The sequence below is a fragment of the Sciurus carolinensis genome, chromosome X (assembly GCF_902686445.1).
Source record: "Sciurus carolinensis chromosome X, mSciCar1.2, whole genome shotgun sequence".
In the NCBI taxonomy this organism is placed as follows: Eukaryota; Metazoa; Chordata; class Mammalia; order Rodentia; family Sciuridae; genus Sciurus; species Sciurus carolinensis.
The window spans coordinates 109,244,746-109,265,693 of record NC_062232.1 but is presented as its reverse complement, the minus strand read 5'-3'; the positions used below and the strand labels follow the sequence as shown (position 1 = coordinate 109,265,693).

The 20,948-nt window shown below is 33.1% G+C and overlaps 1 protein-coding gene and 1 pseudogene across 4 annotated transcripts in view; both read left to right on the top strand.

The window, feature by feature from the left end:
* Positions 1-20,948, top strand: part of Znf280c (zinc finger protein 280C) — a 52,479-nt gene that overhangs the window by 20,108 nt on the left and 11,423 nt on the right. For all 4 annotated transcript variants that reach the window (XM_047536398.1, XM_047536397.1, XM_047536400.1 and 1 more), the window contains 8 exons: positions 1,162-1,252; positions 5,623-5,799; positions 5,946-6,052; positions 9,276-9,496; positions 12,150-12,307; positions 12,772-12,872; positions 13,612-13,758; positions 20,649-20,780. In XM_047536398.1, the coding sequence (XP_047392354.1) occupies positions 1,162-1,252; positions 5,623-5,799; positions 5,946-6,052; positions 9,276-9,496; positions 12,150-12,307; positions 12,772-12,872; positions 13,612-13,758; positions 20,649-20,780 (1,134 nt within the window). The remainder of the gene's footprint in view (positions 1-1,161; positions 1,253-5,622; positions 5,800-5,945; positions 6,053-9,275; positions 9,497-12,149; positions 12,308-12,771; positions 12,873-13,611; positions 13,759-20,648; positions 20,781-20,948) is intronic.
* Positions 4,810-5,344, top strand: LOC124972207 (40S ribosomal protein S15a-like; annotated as a pseudogene).

Sequence of the window (20,948 nt, the reverse complement as noted above, 5' to 3'; positions counted from 1 at the left end):
TTCAATAAGATTGTGCTCAGTTAAAATTAAGTTTAACCATTATTACTTTTCTATTATAAATATAAAGGCTCATATAGAAATCTGCTTGTCATGCCTCAAATTCTAGGGATGGAATGGTTTGGATCACAATATTTTTCTTAACAAATTAATGTTGTTATAAAACAGTAGCAAGTAAAATTCTTATGACCTACTGAACTCGACTTTTAAGCACAAAACAAGCAAACAAAATCTTTATATTCCCATTATAAAAGTAATGTAATGTGGGAAGGGATTAGAAAACAAAGAAACCCTATTGTCTGATTTTTGTTTCCAGCAGATGGTTAGTGTGGTATATAGAGTATCATGATCAGGGCCATGTTAATATTGATTTGATAACCTGTTTCTCATTTTTCATTGAACACTGAATTGAAAACATTTTTCTTTGTCAAAAGAAAAAGATTATTTCTTAAAAGTATGATGGCAAATGATAGTCTGTCATCTTATTTAGCCACTTCTTTATCAGATATGAGCTTTTATTTCTTGCTCTTATAAATACTTCTCCAGTAAATATTTTCATTTCTTTATCATAAGATCTTAGAAGTAGAATAATTGGATCACAGGATATGAACTTATGAAAACCCTTGAAAGATACTGATAAAATTTTCTCGTAGAAAGGTTGTACCAAGCCAGGTGTGGTGGCACACGCCTTTAATCCCAGCAGCCTGGGAGGCTGAGGCAGGAGGATCAAGAGTTCAAAGCCAGCCTTAGTAACGGCGAGGCACTAAGCAACTCAATGAGACCCTGTCTCTAAATAAAATACAAAATAGGACTGGGGATGTGACTCAGTGGTTGAGTGCCCCTGAGTTCAATTCCCAGTACCAAAGAAAAAAGAAAGGTTGTACCAAAATATAACCTCTACTTTGCCAGTAATATCACAATTTTTAATTTTTAACTTTTAACTTCAAGCTAATTTTAAATTTCCAGAAAAATTACAAAACTAATGCAAACAGTTCCCATATATCCTTACCTAATAGGGGCTAATTTTGGCAGAAACTAGTAATTACCTTTTTGTTTTATAGTTCAAAGTAATTTAATCATTAAGGTTTTCTTCATTATGTTGGCACACAGTTAAATTTGCCGTTATAAAAATTTATGAAACAAAATAACTGTAACTTTTTACAGGATTTTTCAAAGAATTCGTCACAAGTTGAATCAGATGATTCTTCAGTCTTATTGTTTGACTCGACCCAGGATACAACACCACTGTCCTCAGGTATACTGAAAAAATTTTGGAAGGTTTGATTCAGAATTTTTTAATAAAAATTACAGAAGTAGGCATGATGAATATACATAGGGAATTAAATTCTGTTTTGAAGTCATACCTTTGTGTTCTTTTTTTCATACATTGTAAAATAGAATAGATCTAATTGTTTTTTTTTTTTTAATTTTGAGACAGGGTCTCAACTAAGTTGCTTAAGGTCTCACTAAATTGTGTATGGTTGGTCTTGAATTTGTGATCTTCCTGCCTTAGCCTCTTGAGTCACCGAGATTACAAGTGTTAACTTCCACATCTGGCTAGACCTAATCATTTATGAATTCCTTTCTTTGGTGATTTTTTTTTTATTGTAAACAAATGGGATACATGTTGTTTCTCTGTCTGTACATGGCGTAAAGGCATACCATTTGTGTAATCATAAATTTACATAGGGTAATGTTGTTTGATTCATTCTGTTATTTTTTTCCCCTTCCCCCCCACCGCTCCCACCCCTCTTTTCCCTCTATACAGTCCTTCCTTCCTCCATTCTTGCCCCTCTCCCTAAACCTAACTCTAACCCTAACACTAACTCTTCCCACCCCCCCATTATGTGTCCTCATCCACTTATTAGCGATATCATTCGTCCTTTGTTTTTTTGAGATTGGCTTATCTCACTTAGCATGATATTCTCCAGTTTCATCCATTTGCCTGAAAATGCCATAATTTTATCATTCTTTCTTTGGTGATTTTATATAAAATAATATTTAATAATTGAATATTTTTTCTACTGAGTTGGCTAGCATGTATTCTTTGAGTATATTCTCACATGGAACCAGCAATGGGTTTAAAAACCTTGGTACAATTTCTGTGAGTTAAAGAAGTCTTCTAATGCTCTAAATATTTAAAAAATAAAATATTATTTGGAAGTCCATTAGTATGAGAACAAATGTATGGTTATAGTTGATTTCTTAATAGACTATTATCTTTCTGTTCAAATGAATGATGTAGATATTGTAGTTAAATATCATTATAGAGTAGTATAATAAAATGACAGAACTAAAGAAATAGTGATTTGTACATGGTAAATACTCAGTACATATCCATTGAGGGAATAGTAAAATTTTCTAATTGAATAATAGTTACAGTTCTTTGTCTGCCATAATGAGGTTCTTCATTAACCAAAATAAATTATTGTGCCAGTGAAATCATTTTATCTATATTCAAAGAAATTACTATTTCTGTAGTAGCTAAATTGATGTATTTCATTTAATGGAGAACAGGACTTTTTTTCAGTACATTGATTAAATCCAGGGGTACTCTACCACTGAGCTATATCCCCAGCCCTTTTATTTTTTATTTTGAGACAGTCTCATTGAGATACTTAGGCTGGCCTCAAACTTGGGATCTTCTGGCCTATACCTCCTACTGAGTAGCTGAGATTATAGGTATAAGCCACTACACCCAGCTCACAATTTTTTTATTTTAAAATTATTTACTAACAAATTAGTATGCAACATTTATCAAACCCAAACTGAAAATTTATAGTAATATTAGTGCCCAAAGTATTTTCCCATTTTGATAATACTTGATTTGATATTCACCTGTCTAGGTCTCTAGTTAAGTAGCCATGAAACAAAATAAATAGGGAGATAAAATAGTTGTGTTAAATATGAATTTACAAAGCACATGGTTTATTCATAGGAAAAGTCTGAATTTCTGAAACTAATAGTAGTTAAAGACAGAGATTCCTAGTTGGGTGCAGTGACACACACCTATAATCCCAGTAACTTGGGAGGCTGAGGCAGAAGGATTATAAGTTCAAGACAAGCCTCAGCAATTTAGCAAGGCCCTAAAGGAATTTAGCAAGACCCTGTCTCAAAGTAAGAAATAAAAAGGGCTGGGGATGTGGCTTAGTGGTTACGTGCCCCTGGGTTCAGTCCCCAGTATCAAAAAAAAAAAAAAGTGACTCCTATTCTTTAAAAGTTTTTATACTGCAGAGATTGGAACTTTGCCCTGAATGATAAACACTGTTATAGTTGGCTATGAAGATATGTATTTAAACCTCTTCTAATGATTTTTGTTGCCTTTATCAAGTCACCTAACCTCTTTATACTTTAGTTTTCTCACATTAAAACAGATACTTTTACTTTTCTCACATAATGCATTTATTCTCCAGACCTGAAATGAGCCATTTGTAGATAAAATTAGTTATCGCATGGCTTTTTTGAGGCCCACATAAGTGATAAGTGAAAACTGCATCATAAGCTTTAAAGTACTTAAAATGTTGTTACAGTGATAATTACGAATGTTTATGTGTGATATGTATTTGGAAGCATGATTATTGAACTTGTGTCCAAGATGATCATGGTAGGTTCTTAGACAAAGTTGGAGTTGAATATGAACTTGACTTTGAAAAATGAGGGCTAGGGATGTGGCTCACTGGTAGAGTGCTTTCCTAGTATGCATGAGGCCCTAGGTTCAATCCCTAACACTGCCAAAAAATGGTTTGATTTTGAAAAATGAAAATGAAATTTTTGTTGGTACAGATAAGAACAGTTGAGTGTAGTGAATATTAGAGACCAGAGGCAATAGAAATAAGGATCAGAATACAAAACTATTGAGCACAGAATTATTTTTATTTAACTTAGATTTCTTCCTACTTTAAATATTATATAGTAAAATAGTCTGTTTTTAATATACAGCCCATTATATATAATCCAAAATATCAATATTCATTGGTTGTTCAGATTTTCTAAGTACCTCAAAAGAATGTTAAAATGATTACACAAAAGTTGGTCCAAGTTCCTTAGTATAGTATAGCAGTCAATGATGTGCTTTGAGGATGGAAAAAAAATTATGTTATCTCAAAGAATAAAACAGATTTGATAGATGAGCCTGCTAATATCATAATCTTACTTTCCTAACGTACACCCACTCTGTTTCTCTTATAAGTGTACAGTTGGGAGCATTAAAATATATGTAGTTTTAGAACCTTTATCACAGTAAAGTACAATTGTATATTATTAGTTTTAAAAATCACTTTTGCTGTGTCTGGTTTATAGCCTAAACTATCACTTGCTCTGAATACTGTGCTCTATATACTCTGAATTATATAATCCTTTGGCCTTTAAGGTGATGATTTTCAAACACAAAACTATTATTAAGAAAGGAAATCCCCATTCAAACAAAAGTTCATGTAAAAGTCTAATAAATAAAACATAAAAAGAGAGTTTATCTGACATGTTCATTTTATTGCATTAGACTCAGGGGACCATAGTTTGAAAGCCATTTTATTAATTCCTTTTCATATGAGTGAGTGAGGTATTGCTATTCAAGATTAGTTGTTTCCCTTGTACTTAGGGAATAATCAGATAGTTTAATCTAAGCCATCTGTCAGGTTGTTAGTTGGTAAAAGAACAAAATTGAATTTTTTACAAAAACCTCAAGTTTTATAAAGCATCTTAAATCTCTACATTTTTAGAATAAATAATTTTTCAAGCTCAATTCTTAAGCATCAAAAGATAAATTCATTTCCTTTCTCCCATCTTTCCACGCTGCCATAATGTTGTATATAAATGTCCTGACTAAATGCTCTCAAGAACATCAATAATGCTGAAGAGAGGCAAGCACCATGTTCTTATTAGGCCATGCTCTGAAGTCATCACCTAGTTTCTAACTGTGATGATGAAGCATGGTTATATTGGCAAATTTGAAATCATTGATGATCACTAAGCTGGAAAAATTATTGTGAACCTCACAGTCAGGTTAAAAATGTGTGAAGTGATTTGCACTACATTTGATGTGCCCCTAAAAGACTTAGAAAAATGACAGAATAACCTGTTCCCATCCCAAAAGTTTGGTTTCATTGTATTAACAACCTCATCTGGCATCATGGACCAGGAAGAAGCAAGATGAAAACTCACAGCAGGAAAATCCTAGGATTCTATTTTGAGGGATTTAAAATGTACCTAAAAATAAAATGCCTCAGTGGAAAAAAAGAAATTTATTTAGGAAATTAGAGTATTCTCTGTGCTTTTATTTTTCTTTCTTTTGACTCGGAATTTTGGGGTCTGACTCCTTTCATACCTGTTCAGATATTTCTTTTTCTGAAAGTATCTTTAGAACTTTCCTGTATAAAGTTTATTTCATGAATTTGCCAAATATACATAGTTCATAAAAGCTGTTTGTACAATTTCTACCTTTTACTTATATAAATTTTCAACATTATTTTTATCATTTGTATAATATTATAATTCAATTGTATTATCTTTAGCCCCAAGGTAATTTCTATGTACTTTTAAGTATAAGGTCATTTTAGTACCAGTTTTATGTAATATTCTATACTAAAGTATTTATAAATATCTTTCCCACTATTTAAATCTTTGTAGACACGGATCAAACTTCATTTGGATTAAAACGTCCGTCTACTTCTAAAGTAAACAGTGTTAATCCAAAAAAGCCAAAGGCCAGTGAAAGTGTTTCTGAAATAAATCCCTCCTCTTCATTGTCTTTAAATAACTCCCCTTCAGAGGCATCTTCCCAGGCTATGGTATCAACAACAATGGGTAAGTATGAAATCTGGCATATGAAAAAGAAATTGTATTATTTATAAAATTTTAGAAATTATGATGAATTTCAAAACTGTTGTTAGTGATTAAGGTTTTAAAAAAAAAGATGAATTAGAGTCATTAAAGTTCTTAATCTGTTTTAGGTTCAAATACCTCAACTCAAAATAAAACTGGAGTACCTTTCCTAAGATCTTGTCCAAAGTGCAATATTCAGTTCAATCTTTTGGATCCTTTGAAATACCACATGAAGGTAAAACTTTTTTCAAAATTTGATTTTTTTAATGTTTACAGATCCATGAAGATATTCAGGATTGATCCATAGTAAAGCTGGTTTGTACAAATATTTAGATAATAAATCATCTCATATTGTTATTTCTATATAACTTAAGTGAAAATTGGTATTTGTAATGATTGTCTTTATATAAGATTTTAAAATCTTCCCAGCCCTAAAATTTAAAAAAATTTTAAAAATTAAGTTCATATACATGCCACAGTATGTTCATACTGCACTTTAATTTTAAATGAAAATAATGTTAATCAAAACTTTTTGTAAAGCAGGCATTTTATTAGGCACTTAATTCTTCATAAAATTTAAAATTTATTTTTTTATCCTTGGTGACAAATACATGTCACATGACTTGATGGAAATCTTAGTTTTCCCATTTAATTATCAACAGACTTCTAATGATGGAACATATGAAATGATAGTTTTAACTCAATCTGGAATATACTTTATATAGTTTCAAATGAAATCTAGCTTTATATTGGTATAGGAAACTCTTGAAATTAGGTTTTAGGTACTAATGAAATGTGGGATTTAGGAGAAACTCCACTTAAAATATTTTAGAAGGTATTACAGTACTCTGTTTTGTCTGTATAAAGATAGTCTGGGGCTGGGGAGATAGCTCAGTTGGTAAAGTGCTTGCCTTGCAAGCATAGGGCCCTGGGTTCGATCCCCAGCACCAAAAAAACAAAAAAAAAAAAAACAAAAGATAGTCTGTATTCTCTTTGCATACCTAGTGTAAATGGCACGAAGTGGGAAAGGAAACAAGAGAAAAGGTAATGTAGATGATATATGGGGAAGAAGGGATGAGAAGAGTGCAAAGCAAAGAAGCAACCTAAGAAAAGGTACTGCTTCACTGTTCTGAAGATTGGCACACTTTTACTGAAATTCAGCATTTTACAAATAATTAGGGGGGAAAGACATGTTTTAAAATTCCAAATACAAATCTCTTTTTTCTGGGGTAAAACTATTGAGTTGATCACTACACTTACCTCCCAGAGTGTATTTGAGAAAGGTGAATCCAAGTCCCACATCATCAATATGTTCTTTGATATTTTTCTGTTATGTTTTGTGATACTGCTCTTTAGGATATAGGTATATCTCTTTCTCTTTATAGTGTCATTGTGAATGTACCTTTAGCATTTTTATAAAGTATTCTTTTTGTATTATTGTTTCATGCTTTTCATCTAAATTCCATTTTATATGATAGCAAGCGTACAACCCTTGCTTTTTATTGTTTACATTTACCTGTTATTTTCTTATTTAACCTTTTATTTTCAACCTTTCCAAAGCACTTTTAGATTTCTTACTTTCACTAGTTTCTTTTGTGATCCTACATGAAAATCTTATTTCTTTTTCACTCATTTAAGCCCATTTGTATTCATTGATAGGAGAGATTTAATTGGTAAGATAGGTTTAATTAATCTTGGTTTTGTCAGTTTTTTTGTTACATGCTTTATTTCTTAAGTCTTTTACATTGTATTTGTTTTATGTGTATGTAGCTTAGACTTCAGGAAAGTTGCTGTTTTCCACCATAACTTGTTTTATTATGTAGGCTTGTCCCTTTTTTAAACCAATTTACTGAGGTATGATTGACATACAAAAAGCTGTACATACTTCATGTATACAATTCAGTGAGTTTGGAGATAAGTTTACAGCTGTGAAACCATCTACAGTCTATGCCATAAATATATCCATCACTTTAAAAGTTTCAAACTGCCCGTTTTATTATTTTGTGATAAGAGGAGTCATGTGGTATTGTCCTTCTGTTACTGATTTATTCCACTTAATATAATATCTTTCAAGTCTATCCATTGTTCAAGAGGTAGGATTTCTTTCCTTTGTAAGGCTGGATAATATTCCATTGTATGTATATACCACATTCTCTATCCATTTGTATATTAATAAACATTTAGATTACTTTCATGTCTTAGCTATTATGAATAATGATGCAGTGAACATGAGATTGCACATTTGTCTTTGAGATCCTAATTGCACTTTCTTTGGATATGTACCCAGAGGTATCAATGCTGGATTTTTTGGTACTTGTTTTTAATTTTTGAGGAACCTCCATATGTTTTCCATATGTAGCTGCACCAGTTTACATTCCCATTAAAGAGTGTATAAAGGTTGCATTTTCTCCACTTCTTCACCAATATTTATCTTTTGTCTTTTTGATAAAGTATGAGGTGATACCTCGTTGTGGTTTGATTTGTATTTCCCTGATAATTAATGTTGAGTGCCTTTTCACTTGCCTGTTACCTATTTCTGTATCTTTTGGGAAATGTCTATTCAGTTCCTGTACCCATTTTTAAATCAGTTTATTTTTTTCAGTTGAGTTATAAGAGTTCTTGTATGTTTTGGATATTAACCTTTTATCAGATCTGTAGTTTGCGAATATTTTCTCCTATTTTATTTTTGTTTTTAAATTATTCTAAGAGACAATAAATAAATTTTCTTATTGAGGAAAATGGCTCATGTATGAAAGTATTCCACAGTAGGATCAGTTTATGAGGTCTTGATTTTATTCATGAGATAGATTTCCTGGTCAGTTATTTAAGCATTCTAGATAGAATGTGTCGAAGTTTGTAAGATGTAATTGATGCTTCTTTCTTTGTGAGCCACATATCTCCTAGCACCTTGACTCTGGATAATGGCAGGTTAGCAGTGCTCAGAGTCTACTTCCAACCAAGCTTACTAACGTACTACTATGTTATTTAATAATTAAGCTTATACATAGTCATAGTCATATCAAATTACCTTTCCTTTTCAGCTAAATCTTGCTGCAAATATGAAATGTATGATTTGGGGCCAAGAAGCAAATTATTAAGTATTTACATCTCAAAAGAAAAGATCACATATATAGCTATTCCTGATTTTTTTTTTTTGTGGTGCTGAGGATTGAACCCAGGGCCTTATGCATGTGAGGCAAGCTCTTTACCAACTGAGCTATATCCCCAGCCCTTCCATTTATTTTTGAAGTTATTTCTTCATCAAAATAGTATTTATTGTTAGAATTGTGTAAAATTTATAATAGAAAGGAAGCCAACATTTTGGTGAATGTCCTTCCAGATATATTGCCATGCAGTTTTGTATGATCTTGGCCCTAGATGTAAACACAGAATTCATTTTTGACATCTCATTTTTAAAAGAGATATAAATAAGACTTTTATTTTTTTCTTCTTTTTAGCGTTGTTGCCCAGACATGGTAAATAACTTTATGGAAAGTATTAAAACAGAACTTTCATGTGCTGAAGATAAAACTAATACTGGTTCAGAGAAAGGAAAATTGATCATGTTAGTTAGTGACTTTTACTATGGAAGACATGAAGGAGCCATGGAGGAAGAACCAAAGACTTACACAACCTTTAAATGCTTCAGTTGCTTGAAAGTTCTTAAAAATAATATTAGGTATGTAAATACTTATTTATATTTGTTTAACATGTATAACATCCTGAATTTTGAATATGAATATTATATTGTTATTTTTCTTTCCCATCCTAGGTAAACAGTTTTAACACCTTCTGCCAAGAACAGAGGCAGGCTATTTATTATGTTGAAAAACTTTTGCCCTGTCTTTATATTTTTTCATTTTTATATTTTTTTAGTTGTAGATAGACATAAAACCTTTATTTTATTTATTTTTATATGGTGCCGAGGATCAAACTCAGTGCTTCACATGTGCTAGGCAAGCACTTTACCACTGAGCTACAACCCTAACCCTTTTACCCTCTCTTATATTTTAGTAGTATTACTCCTGGATCTCCACAGTTGTAATTCTTTCAGATAGTTTAAGAAAGAACAAAATATATTTTAACATAAGGAAAATTACTTCTTTGCTCTCTATATATGATTGAACTAGGAGTTTTGTGATATATTTTTATTTTCTACTTGCTTATGAATCTTACATTCCTTTTTTTATAATTTTTTCAGTTGTAGATGGACACAATACCTTTATTTTATTTATTTATTTTTATGTGGTGCTGAGGATTGAACCCAGTGCCTCACACATTCTCCCCAAGTGTGCTACCACTGAGCCACATCCACAGCCCCTTACATTTCTTTGTATCAGAAGAAAAAACACTTTATCCAATCTAACCTCCCTACTGGTCTTATTTAATGCTCAAATTTTCCTGATCATACTTAAAATTTTTAACAGATTGACCTATAGAGGAAGTGGTCTTTTTTAGAGAAGTTCAAGTTCCACGAAACATGTTTCCTTTGATTTTGTAGTTTAATACATTTTAAGATTTAATTTTAAGACTTAATTTCCAGTGGAATTTTAAAGATTTTACACATGTATGCTTTAAATTTTAAAAACATATACTTTGTAATCTTTGAGTTATGTGGCACATTATGTATCTTGTCATCTCATCTTAAGTGAGATAGTAGCAAAACAAAGTAACAAGACATAACATTTTTCATTGTGTGTGTAACCTGACATTTATATTAAGTGAGGTTGTTTTTCCAATGTTTTATAATAAAAAGTTTTTGAATATTCAATAAAATTAAAAATTTTTACAGTGACCATCTATTGATCACCTCAATTCCACCATTAATATTTTACTATACAAGTTGAGTATCCCTTATCTAAAATGCTTGGGACAAGAAATGTTTCAGATTTGGGAAATTTTTTTTTTCAGATTTGGGAATATTTATATATATATAATGAGATGTCTTGGATAAAACCCAAGTCTAAACACAAAAATCAGTTTTTGTTTCTCATGTCCCTTATACACATAGTCTAAAGGTGATTTTATATAATATTTATGGTGTACCTGAATTTTGCCTGTGACCCATCATATATATGAAATAAGGTGCAGAATTTTCACATTGTGGTGCTCAAAAAGTTTGGGATTTTGGAACATTTCAAATTTTAGATTTTCAGATTAGGAATGCTAAACTTGTACTTATTTTACCATATATCTATTCATCCATAGAATCATTTGATTTTTTTGGATACTTTTCAAAGTAAATTGCAGCCATTACCAAAACCAAAGGAGTGAAGAAGATATTACAATGTGTACCATAATCAACTCTAAAAAGAAGTAGTGTTTTGAAGGTGTAGAAAAGAGATAAATGTTAAAATTTTCACAATGATTGCTATCTAGTCCACCCCATTTCAAGATTTTCTTTAGGAACTTTATAATGAATTATTTTAAGTAGTTGACCCAGTCTTAAAATTGTTTTGATTAAAAAACTTTACTTTGAAATTTAGCCAAAAGCTTTGGTAAACTCTTTAAAGTAGTATGCCCATTTATTGTGTACTCTCTGCCATTGAAGACCATAGTTCCTTTTCATAAGAAACCTTTTAGCGATGTCAAAATAGCAGAATATAAAACTGAAAAATGGAAAGTGCCTCAAATGACATTCTTTAAGGAAAAATGAACAGTTTGTAACAACAGTAAGTCAGTATCACTAAATAATGCAAAAGGTTCTTATAATTATTATTTTACATTCATTTTTGAAACCAAGACACAAATACATGTATATCTTCAAAAGATTTATATAGATAGATAGATAGATAGACCTTCAAAAGATTTCTTTCATGACTCCATAGTTACTGTTGGTGGTAGTTTCCTTTCTGTAAGTATTTTATTTTGAAATGTAAATAGCATTTCATGTGTGGGAAAGAAGCCTGCTATTTTTCTTTACCCAAAACTTTTTAAATCTAAAATAATGATGTAGAGTTATAGCAAATTAGTGATTACATTAATTATATATTGAAACAAAATGAAAATAAAAAAATGTTCAGTGAGCCACTTAATGAAAGTTAAGGTACACACTCTTGTGTGTGTGATGTTGTCCTGTGTTTTGCCCAGCCTGGTATTGAACTGGGCTCAAGTTATCCTTCCATCTCAGCCTCCTGAGTAGCTAGGATCGTAGGCACATGTCCCTGTGCCCCGCTAAAGAGCACACTTTTTTTTAGAGGACTTTAAGGCCTTAGAGATATTATTTTGATTTAGTCATACAACTGCATTTTAAAAATTTACAATCAGATATTTGTGAGACTTTTCTGTGGTTATAGATCTGAATCTTTGCACCTGTTGACAATCATTTATAGGTTCATGAACCATATGAAACACCATTTGGAACTCGAGAAGCAGAACAGTGAGAGCTGGGAAAACCACACCACCTGCCAGCACTGCTACAGGCAGTATCCCACGCCCTTCCAGTTGCAGTGTCACATTGAGAGTACACACACTCCCCATGAGTTTTCTAGTAAGTGATATTCATTGAGATTATGAATATTATTGATTTCAGTCATCTGAACTAATCAGGGAACCTGAAGAATTCTGATGATAAGTATAAGAAATAGACTTTAAGGGCAAAATTAAAAGACAAGTTTTTATAAGTTTTTAACTCTTATAACTTAAATAAAATTTGTTACTAAAATTGAAATGCCTCTTGTAAATAATTCATTAATCTTTCTGTATTTTTGGTTCATCTGAAAAATGTGGATAAAAGTAGCAGTACACTTCCTTCAGTGATGTTATGAGAATTAAATAACCTAAATAAGGTCCTTAGAACAATGGTAAGTCATAGTGATAGAATTATTAGAACACCCTCACTACTACTTCTACCACTATTACTATTACTTGTTGTCATTGTCATAGATGTAAAAAGTGCATCTTTTTTAAATATACATCCTTAAAATTCTGTGATTTTTTTTTTTCCATTTGCAGCCATTTGCAAAATCTGTGAATTGTCATTTGAAACAGAGCATATTCTTTTACAACATATGAAGGATACTCATAAACCCGGTGAAATGCCATATATTTGCCAGGTACACACATTTTACTGTATACTTAGGTGTCTATTTAATTTTCACATGCCATGAAATAGTGTTATTCTTTTGACTTATGACCATTTAAAGTAGTTACTGTCCCAAAATTGAAGGACTTCTCCATTACTGAAAACTCCCTTGGGTGTGGTGGGCTAGATTTGGCTTGTGGGCCATAGTTTGCTGACCCCCTGTGCTAGGCAAAGAAATATCCTACTGAAGAAAGAAAAACCTAAGAGTTTATCATATTAGGGGAGAATGTAGACATTCCAGGAAAATAGGAAATGCTTCTAGTTATAGAGAACCCAATTAAATGCTCTGAGACCATTGTTTTTCCAGAATTTGAAGTGACGCTCAGTAATAAGAAAGCAAGATAAAGATAAATTGCCACTGATGGATAACCTTTAACATCTAAAAAAGGAAATACTCTTTTATATAGCAGGAAAAACTTTATAGAACAAGAGGCATCAGAGCTTGAAAATTCAAGATGGGGACGGTGGATCTGAAAAGAAAGGGAGTCTAGCTGTGTTTCGGAACATACCCCTAAACTTTGAAAGATAACTTTTCAGTTTCAGAGGTTATCTTTATTACTTGTACTAATAGGACTCTTGGTTGCATAGGCAGTGGAGTTCAACTAGTAGTACAGAATGTTCTTAACAAATACCTCATCATGGCTAATTTGTTGCCATTTTGTGCAAGTTACAAAGCTTCAGGTTAAACTAAAACTTCTTTATATTTTTAGGTTTGCCAGTTTAGATCTTCAACATTTTCTGACGTAGAAACTCATTTTAGAGCATCCCATGAAAACACAAAGAACTTGCTGTGTCCATTTTGCCTCAAAGTTAGTAGAATGGCAACCCCCTATATGAATCATTACATGAAGCATCAGGTAAGATTTAGTAGTTCGTATTTGTGTTGTTTTGATGAAAAGATAGACATACATAGAACATTGGTTAGATTTGTTCTGAGCAGAAAGCAAGTTGCTCCAAATGACATGATTAATTTACAGTTTATGCTGAATTATTTGTGAAACTTTCATTTCTTTTCCTTGCCTGCTTTCTGATGATGCTGAGTCTCATGTACAGTAAAAGTTCAGAAGGGTGGTTAGAAATAGGGACCTCAGAGTAGAGGGAAAGGGGAAGATGAGGGGAATATTTAGGTTAGATATTTTAGGGTCTAAGAGTGGCAGACATGGGAATGATTATGAAGGTAGTTATCAAGAATGGAGACCCAGAATGGTCTCTTGTAGCAACTGACAGCAAAGGAAACAGCAGCGACCCTTATTACCAGATACATGAACTATGCCAGAGAACTATACTCAGGTTGTAAATTCTTTCCTGCATGACTTTTTACAGTTCTGCTATGTAGTTTCTGTGATACCAGTATTAGTGCTTGTACCTTTCCCTTGAATTCTCTTTTTTCCCCCCTGGTTCTTTTCCTGAAACAATTAGACTATCCCTTGGGCTGAAAACTTTCATGAAGCAGTGAGCCAGTTCTTGAGTGTTTGAAAGAGCAACAGTGCCTTTGTCAAAATCAGAAGTCAGTGGATTTACAGAATCTGATTATGTAATCAAGTCTTGCCTCCTCACTGATAAGCTCATTATATTTTCTTATTATTGACAGCATTGTGATGGCCAGTGTATTAATCACTTGTGCTAACATGAGTTTTGGTTATGGTCATTAGATAATCGTGAAATCAACTTGTAGTTGTTAATTGGAAAAAATCGTGAAAGCAGAATTTTCAAACACCTTCAGGATTATCAATGTTACCATTGCCATGGTACCAGTGTAGTTATATTTTTATCCTGGCCAGCTTCCTTGTCCTTAAGACACTCTGGCAAAACCTTCCCATTCTAGGGTTTTCCCAACAGTGTTCCATTAGGTATTAATAGGTATTCTCAATAATTGTTCATGATAAATGAAATTTTATATGTGGCTGGATTTATAAAATTAATAGGATTTTTTAAAAAATTTTTAAATTATAGGCACAATACCTTTATCTATCTTGCTTATTTATTTTTATGTGGTGCTGAGGATCAAACCCAGTTCCTCACACGTGCTAGGCAAGCACTCTACCACTGAGCTACAACACTAGCCCGATAGGATTTTTTGCTATTTTTAAAATCAGGACATTTTAGAGCTTTTAATATGCTAATAGAAAATATAAATCTTGGTTTGGGGTTGTAGTTCAGTGGTAGAGGCACTCACCTAGCATATATGAGGCACTGGTTTGATCCTTAGCACCACATAAAAATAAATAAAGGTATTATGTCCACCTACAACTGAAAAAAGAAGAAAATATAAATTTTAGGTGCAATGGAACATGCCTGTAATCCTAATGATTCAGCAAGCTGAGACAGGAGGATCGCAAGTTCAAGACCAGCCTCAGCAACTTGGCAAGGCCATGTCTCAAAATTAAAAGGTCTGGGGATATGACTCAGTGGTAAAACACCTCTGAGTTCAATCCCCAGTACCAAAAAAAAAAAAAGGAAAATATAAATCTTTAAGTAGGACACATAATGTTCCCTCAACTTATTTGACCATTGTACCCTTTATTTGTATAATACCTGTTAACATTTCTTAAGGAATAGAAATTGAGAAACACTGTTCTCTGTGCTTCATATTTCAACTTTTGGCCTTTGATTTTTAAAAGAATGAAATACAAAACAGTACTCTCACTGTTTCATAATGAGGCTTTTAACATAATTCTTTTCTCTGCTTTACTAGGCTCCAGAGTATGTGAATATAGACATGGAGTGAGTGATACATACTTAGAAAGGTATAAATTGATAGGTGGCTATGTGGACTGTATCTCTTAAGTTCTTTATCTCATCTGTAGTCATTCTTCATGCCCTAGGTGGTATGTCCTGACATCCCATGTGTGTTGAAAAGAGTTACTCCAGCAGGTCTGAGTTGCTCAAATCTGGCACATTTTCCAAAGGACCTGCTTGTGTAATGTCTAAAAATTGAGCTCTTAAAATTTTTCTTGTGTTATTAAATAATAAGAGTGTTTTACATGCCTGGAATGATGAACCACATTGTACCAGCTGGTCTAGATAATTTGTGTCAAAAATATGATTATATGACCACTTGCTTTTCTCCTGGGGGGTCTGAAAATTTGGTGACTTACCTCATAAAAAAATCTGGTCTCTTAGACTAAAGAGAACTTTCCTGGTCAAACAATACTTTACACATGTTGCAGTGGTTAGTTGTGGTTGGATTAATTGTGTCCTATGCAACTTCATTGTAAGAGAACTATTAGAAGCTAGTACCTGGTATCTTCCAGAATCTACCTGATGCACCTCCTTCCTTAATTAACCCTGCACTTTATCCTTTCATGTGTCTAACAACTGAGTCCCAGAAGTCCTTCTACCAAATTACCAAACTTGGAAGTAGTCTTGGAACCACTGACGTTCCATGGGTACTCTCTTAGTCTGTTCAGGCTGCTATAACACACTGCCATAGATTGGGTGACTGAAGCAACAAACACTTATTTCTCACTGTTCTGGAGGCTGGCAAGTCCAAGATCAAGGCACCAGCAGATTTGATGTCTGGTGAGGGCCTGCTTCTTGATTCATAGATGGTCATCTTCTTACTGTATTCTTACATGGCAAAGGAGGCCCAAGAGAGCTTTCCGGGGTCCCCTTTATACAGACACTAATCTCATTTATGAGGGCCTCAGCTGCATGACCTAATTACCTTCCAAAGACCCCACCTCCCATACTATCACATTAGAGGCTAGGATTTCAGCATGTGAATTTGGGTGAGACATAAACATTTGGCCCATCGTAGGAGCTCAGTTTCTTTCCTAAGAGGAAGGCAATCAGCAGTAAAAAGGGAAAAATCTATTGATCAAAGGATCATCAGGCATCCCTCAAGTTATTTTCAGTATGTATAATTATTCACCACAGATTCAAAAACCAGAGCTGAGCAGGATTTATAATCTTATAATGGAAATGACATTACTAGTGCAATTTTAGACAATAAAAATTGTTAAACCTGTAGATCATTTTATTATTTTTGAAGACTTTGGTAACTTTTTTCTAAAAAGAATACATTATCATGTCTTGAGTAATTTTAGTGCTAGCAATCCAGTTTGTATAACTTTTATGAAAGGATGAAAGATTTCAGATGTGTTAAATGTCTTCATTAACTCCTTAGTATTAAGAGTAAGTAGTTACCATGTACTAGTCAATTGCCATATGATAGCCACTGGTACTTGTATGTGCACTATTTTGTTTAATATTTAAAGCCACACTATTAAGCAGGTATGTATGTGATTGATTCCATTTTATAGATGAGGAAATAAAGCTTTATAGAGAATAACTTGCCTAATATCACATTCTCCAATGAATGGCAAAGCCAAAAATTGACTTAAGAGTCCAAGCATTTACTGCAAACTCATATTCCACAGTGATATGAGGCCTAAAGGGGGAAATTAGTCATTAGCCTTGAAAAAGCACTCACATCACCCAAACATAGTATGCTTGTCAAAAAGTTCAATTCAGAAAACTTTTTTCTTTACTCTTGGAACTTCACATTACTGTTTCTTTGGTTGAACATCATGTTATTTTAAGAAGGTACTATCATCATCATCATCATCCTTAGCACCTCGAAAGTATACATGCATAAGAGAGATGCAGAAGACTTGAATGTAATTAAGGGAATGGTAGATTAATGTCTCCCATTTCATGGCTCTGTGCAAATGCTCGCTGAATGGAACGACAGACATTTTGAACTAGTTAAATTGTGACTGCTGCTGTTCGTGTTGTCTGTCAGTCTCTTGCTGTCTGCCTCACTAACAAAATAATTAACAAATTATTAACAAATATTTAACAAATTATTAAAAAATAATTAACAAATTAATTAACAAATATTTATTGAACCTAATAAATGCCAGGGATTGGTTTAGGTATTGGGAATACAGAAGCGAGAAAAGCAAAGTTCGTGCCCTCTGGAATTTGCATTGTGGTGGAGAAATAACGTGTGTGTGTGTTTGTGTGTGTGCACACACTCATGCGAGGAAAGAGGAAGATCTGAATGTATGTGTATGCCAGCTGGTGGCAAGTACAATGGGAAAAATACAGACGGATAGGAATCTGCCAGGGCTTAGGTTAAGGAGCGATTTCTGTTTTTTATATGAGTTTAAAAAAAGGGGGGGAGCCTCTTGAAAGGAGATAAGACAGTAAGTCTTGTGACTATCTGGGAAAGAATGTTCCAGGCAAAGGATAATAAGGTGAGCATATACCTAGGATGTTTAGAAAACAGTAAGGAGGTCAATGTGGCTGGATCACAGTAAACAAGTAGGAAGAAAAGTATTAAGAGATGAGGTTGCAGCAATAGAAAGTAAGCCAGATCATGCCAGGACCTTATAAGCCAGAGTCAGGATTCTGGAGTATTAAGGAAAGCCACTAGAAGGTTTAAGTATATAAAAGATCTGCATTGTTTTTAAGATTGCTCTGGCAGCCATGGGAAGAATTGACTGTAGGGAGATGAAGGGTGGAAACAGGGAGAAAAATAGAAGCCTATTGCAAGAGTTCATGTGAGTGGTTTTAGACTAGTGTGGGTGGTAGAAATGGTTGGAGGTGATGAGTTGTTTGTTTGTTTCGTACTGGAGATTGAACCCAACCCAGGGATGCTTTGCCCTTAAGCTACATCCCCAACACTTTTTAATTTTTATTTTGAGACAGGATCTCACTAAGTTGCTTAGGGCCTCACTAAGTTGTTGAGACTGGCCTTGAACTTGGAATCCTCCTGAGTCACTGGGATTACTGGCACACACCAGTGTGCCCAACGTGATGGAAGTGCTTATTAATGGGTCGAATATAAGTTATAAGAAAAAGGAGTTAAAAGTAACCATACTTTCTTTCTCTTTTTTCCCATTGTCCTATGCAGCTGCAGAAATAGAATTCCCATATACTAAGACACTGGGAAAACTAGGGAAGGAACAGATTTCCCCCACTCCCGCTTCACATACAACACATACACAACACACACACACACACACACACACACAAAAAAAAAAACAAATAAAGATGTCAAGTAGGTAGTTGGACGGTTGCTATTTAAAGCCATGAAACTGATCCATTGCTGACAGTACACCTGTGGTCCCAGGGATTTGGGGACTGAGGCAGGAGGATTGCAAGTTCAAGGCCAGCCTCAGCAATTTAGCAAGACCCTGTCTCAAAATAAAAAATAAAAAGGACTGGAAATGTAGCTCAGTGGTAAAGCTTCCCTGGGTTCAATTCCCAGTACCAAATAAATAAATAAATAAATAAATAAATAAAGCCATGAAACTAGATGATGTATAGGTAGAAAAAAGATTTCTAGGAACTCTGCTCTGGGGGATTTTCTGTCTTATTATCTCGATGTCTGTTTCTTGGCTGAATTTTCCCCTTCCACCTCTCTCTTGAGCACATATAGGTGAATCTTATCTATGTTGACTGTATGTATGATATAATTCAATGCACCACACTTCTAAAATAGTCTGAAGATAAAAGTAACATAATAAAATACATTATATAATGTGTAGTTTTGAACTTTTTAAAGAACTTTTATTCATCACATGCCTGCCATGCATCCGAAACTGCTGGTACTTTAATATATGTCAGCTCATTTTGATTATTCTAAAAGATTGTATCTTATAAAGATATAGTGATGTGAAGATACAGCTTTAGAGAATACATTTTTTCATTTATGCTCTCAATTTACATACAAGTAGAAAACATTTTAATTAGTCCAAGCATACACATAAAGATTACACTTAATAACATATAGTAGAAAGAACACCTACCAGTTGTGGGCAAGTGACAAATTTTTCTTAGGTCCTATTTCTTATTAATAAAATAATAATAGGACTATACTTGAGGAGGGACTCAGTCAAGTGGTTCTCAAACAGTAGATTGAAAACAGTGCTCAGGGCTGGGGAGATAGCTCAGTTGGTAGAGTGCTTGCCTTGCAAGCACAAGGCCCTGAGTTCAATCCCCAGCACCGCAAAAAAAAAAAACAAAAAAAAACCAGTGCTCATTTATGCCTCCATACTCATGCTGCCAAATATTATAGCCTCTAGCCACAGGTGTCTGTTTAAAATTAAACTAATTAAAATTAAGTAAAATTAGAAAATCAGCTTTTCAGTTGCAATTATCCACATTTAAAGTGGTTTGTAACCACATATGAGTAGTCAAAATAATAGTACAGTTGTAGAACATCATCATTGCAGAAGGTTCTATTGGACAGGATTGCTTTATTTAACTATTTCAGTAGCATAACCTTCTTGGCAGTTTCTTCTTAGATTTGATTTTAGAAATTTCAATTTATTTTACCAAGTTTTGCAAGACAAATGGAAATAGCAAAAATTATAATTTAACTTTTCTAAGGATAAAAATATAGTGTAATTCATTTTCACAGTATAATGTGTTTGATTAGTATATACTTCAAATTTATAATTAAAAGCACTTTCCCACTACAGTTGGTTTAGGGTTTTCCCAATTTTTTTATATTGGATGTTTTTATAATAACAAAAACTTTTTTAAAATTCAAATGCCAATGTAAGGAGTGGTTTTAAAAGAAATAAGGCATTTTCCTAGCATGCACAATTTTCTGGGTTTGATCCCTAGCACCAGAAAAAAGAGGGTATTTTGACATTATTTATGGTGAGAGATGATAAAATACTGGTTTTAAAATGACTTAGTTATTAGAATTAAGATGAATTTAAGGCCCCAGGATTTATGGGTAAAAGTTATTGTTCCTACTATTATTTCTACTGTTTTATGTAAACAGAAAAAAGGAATTCATCGTTGTACAAAATGCAGGCTACAATTTTTGACCTGCAAGGAGAAAACAGATCATAAGACCCAGCATCGTACATTTATAAAGCCTAAAGAACTGGAAGGATTGCCTCCTGGAACAAAAGTGAGTATCACATAAGTTGTATTAACATTTTGTATAAGAGAAATAAATGCCTGCCTAGTTTCATATATTGTCTATAACATGCAGAATGACTTGTGATTATAACTAAGACCTTAATTTTAGGTTTTATTGTTCCTATCCTGAAAAGAAAAATTTCAACATAGTTTTTTG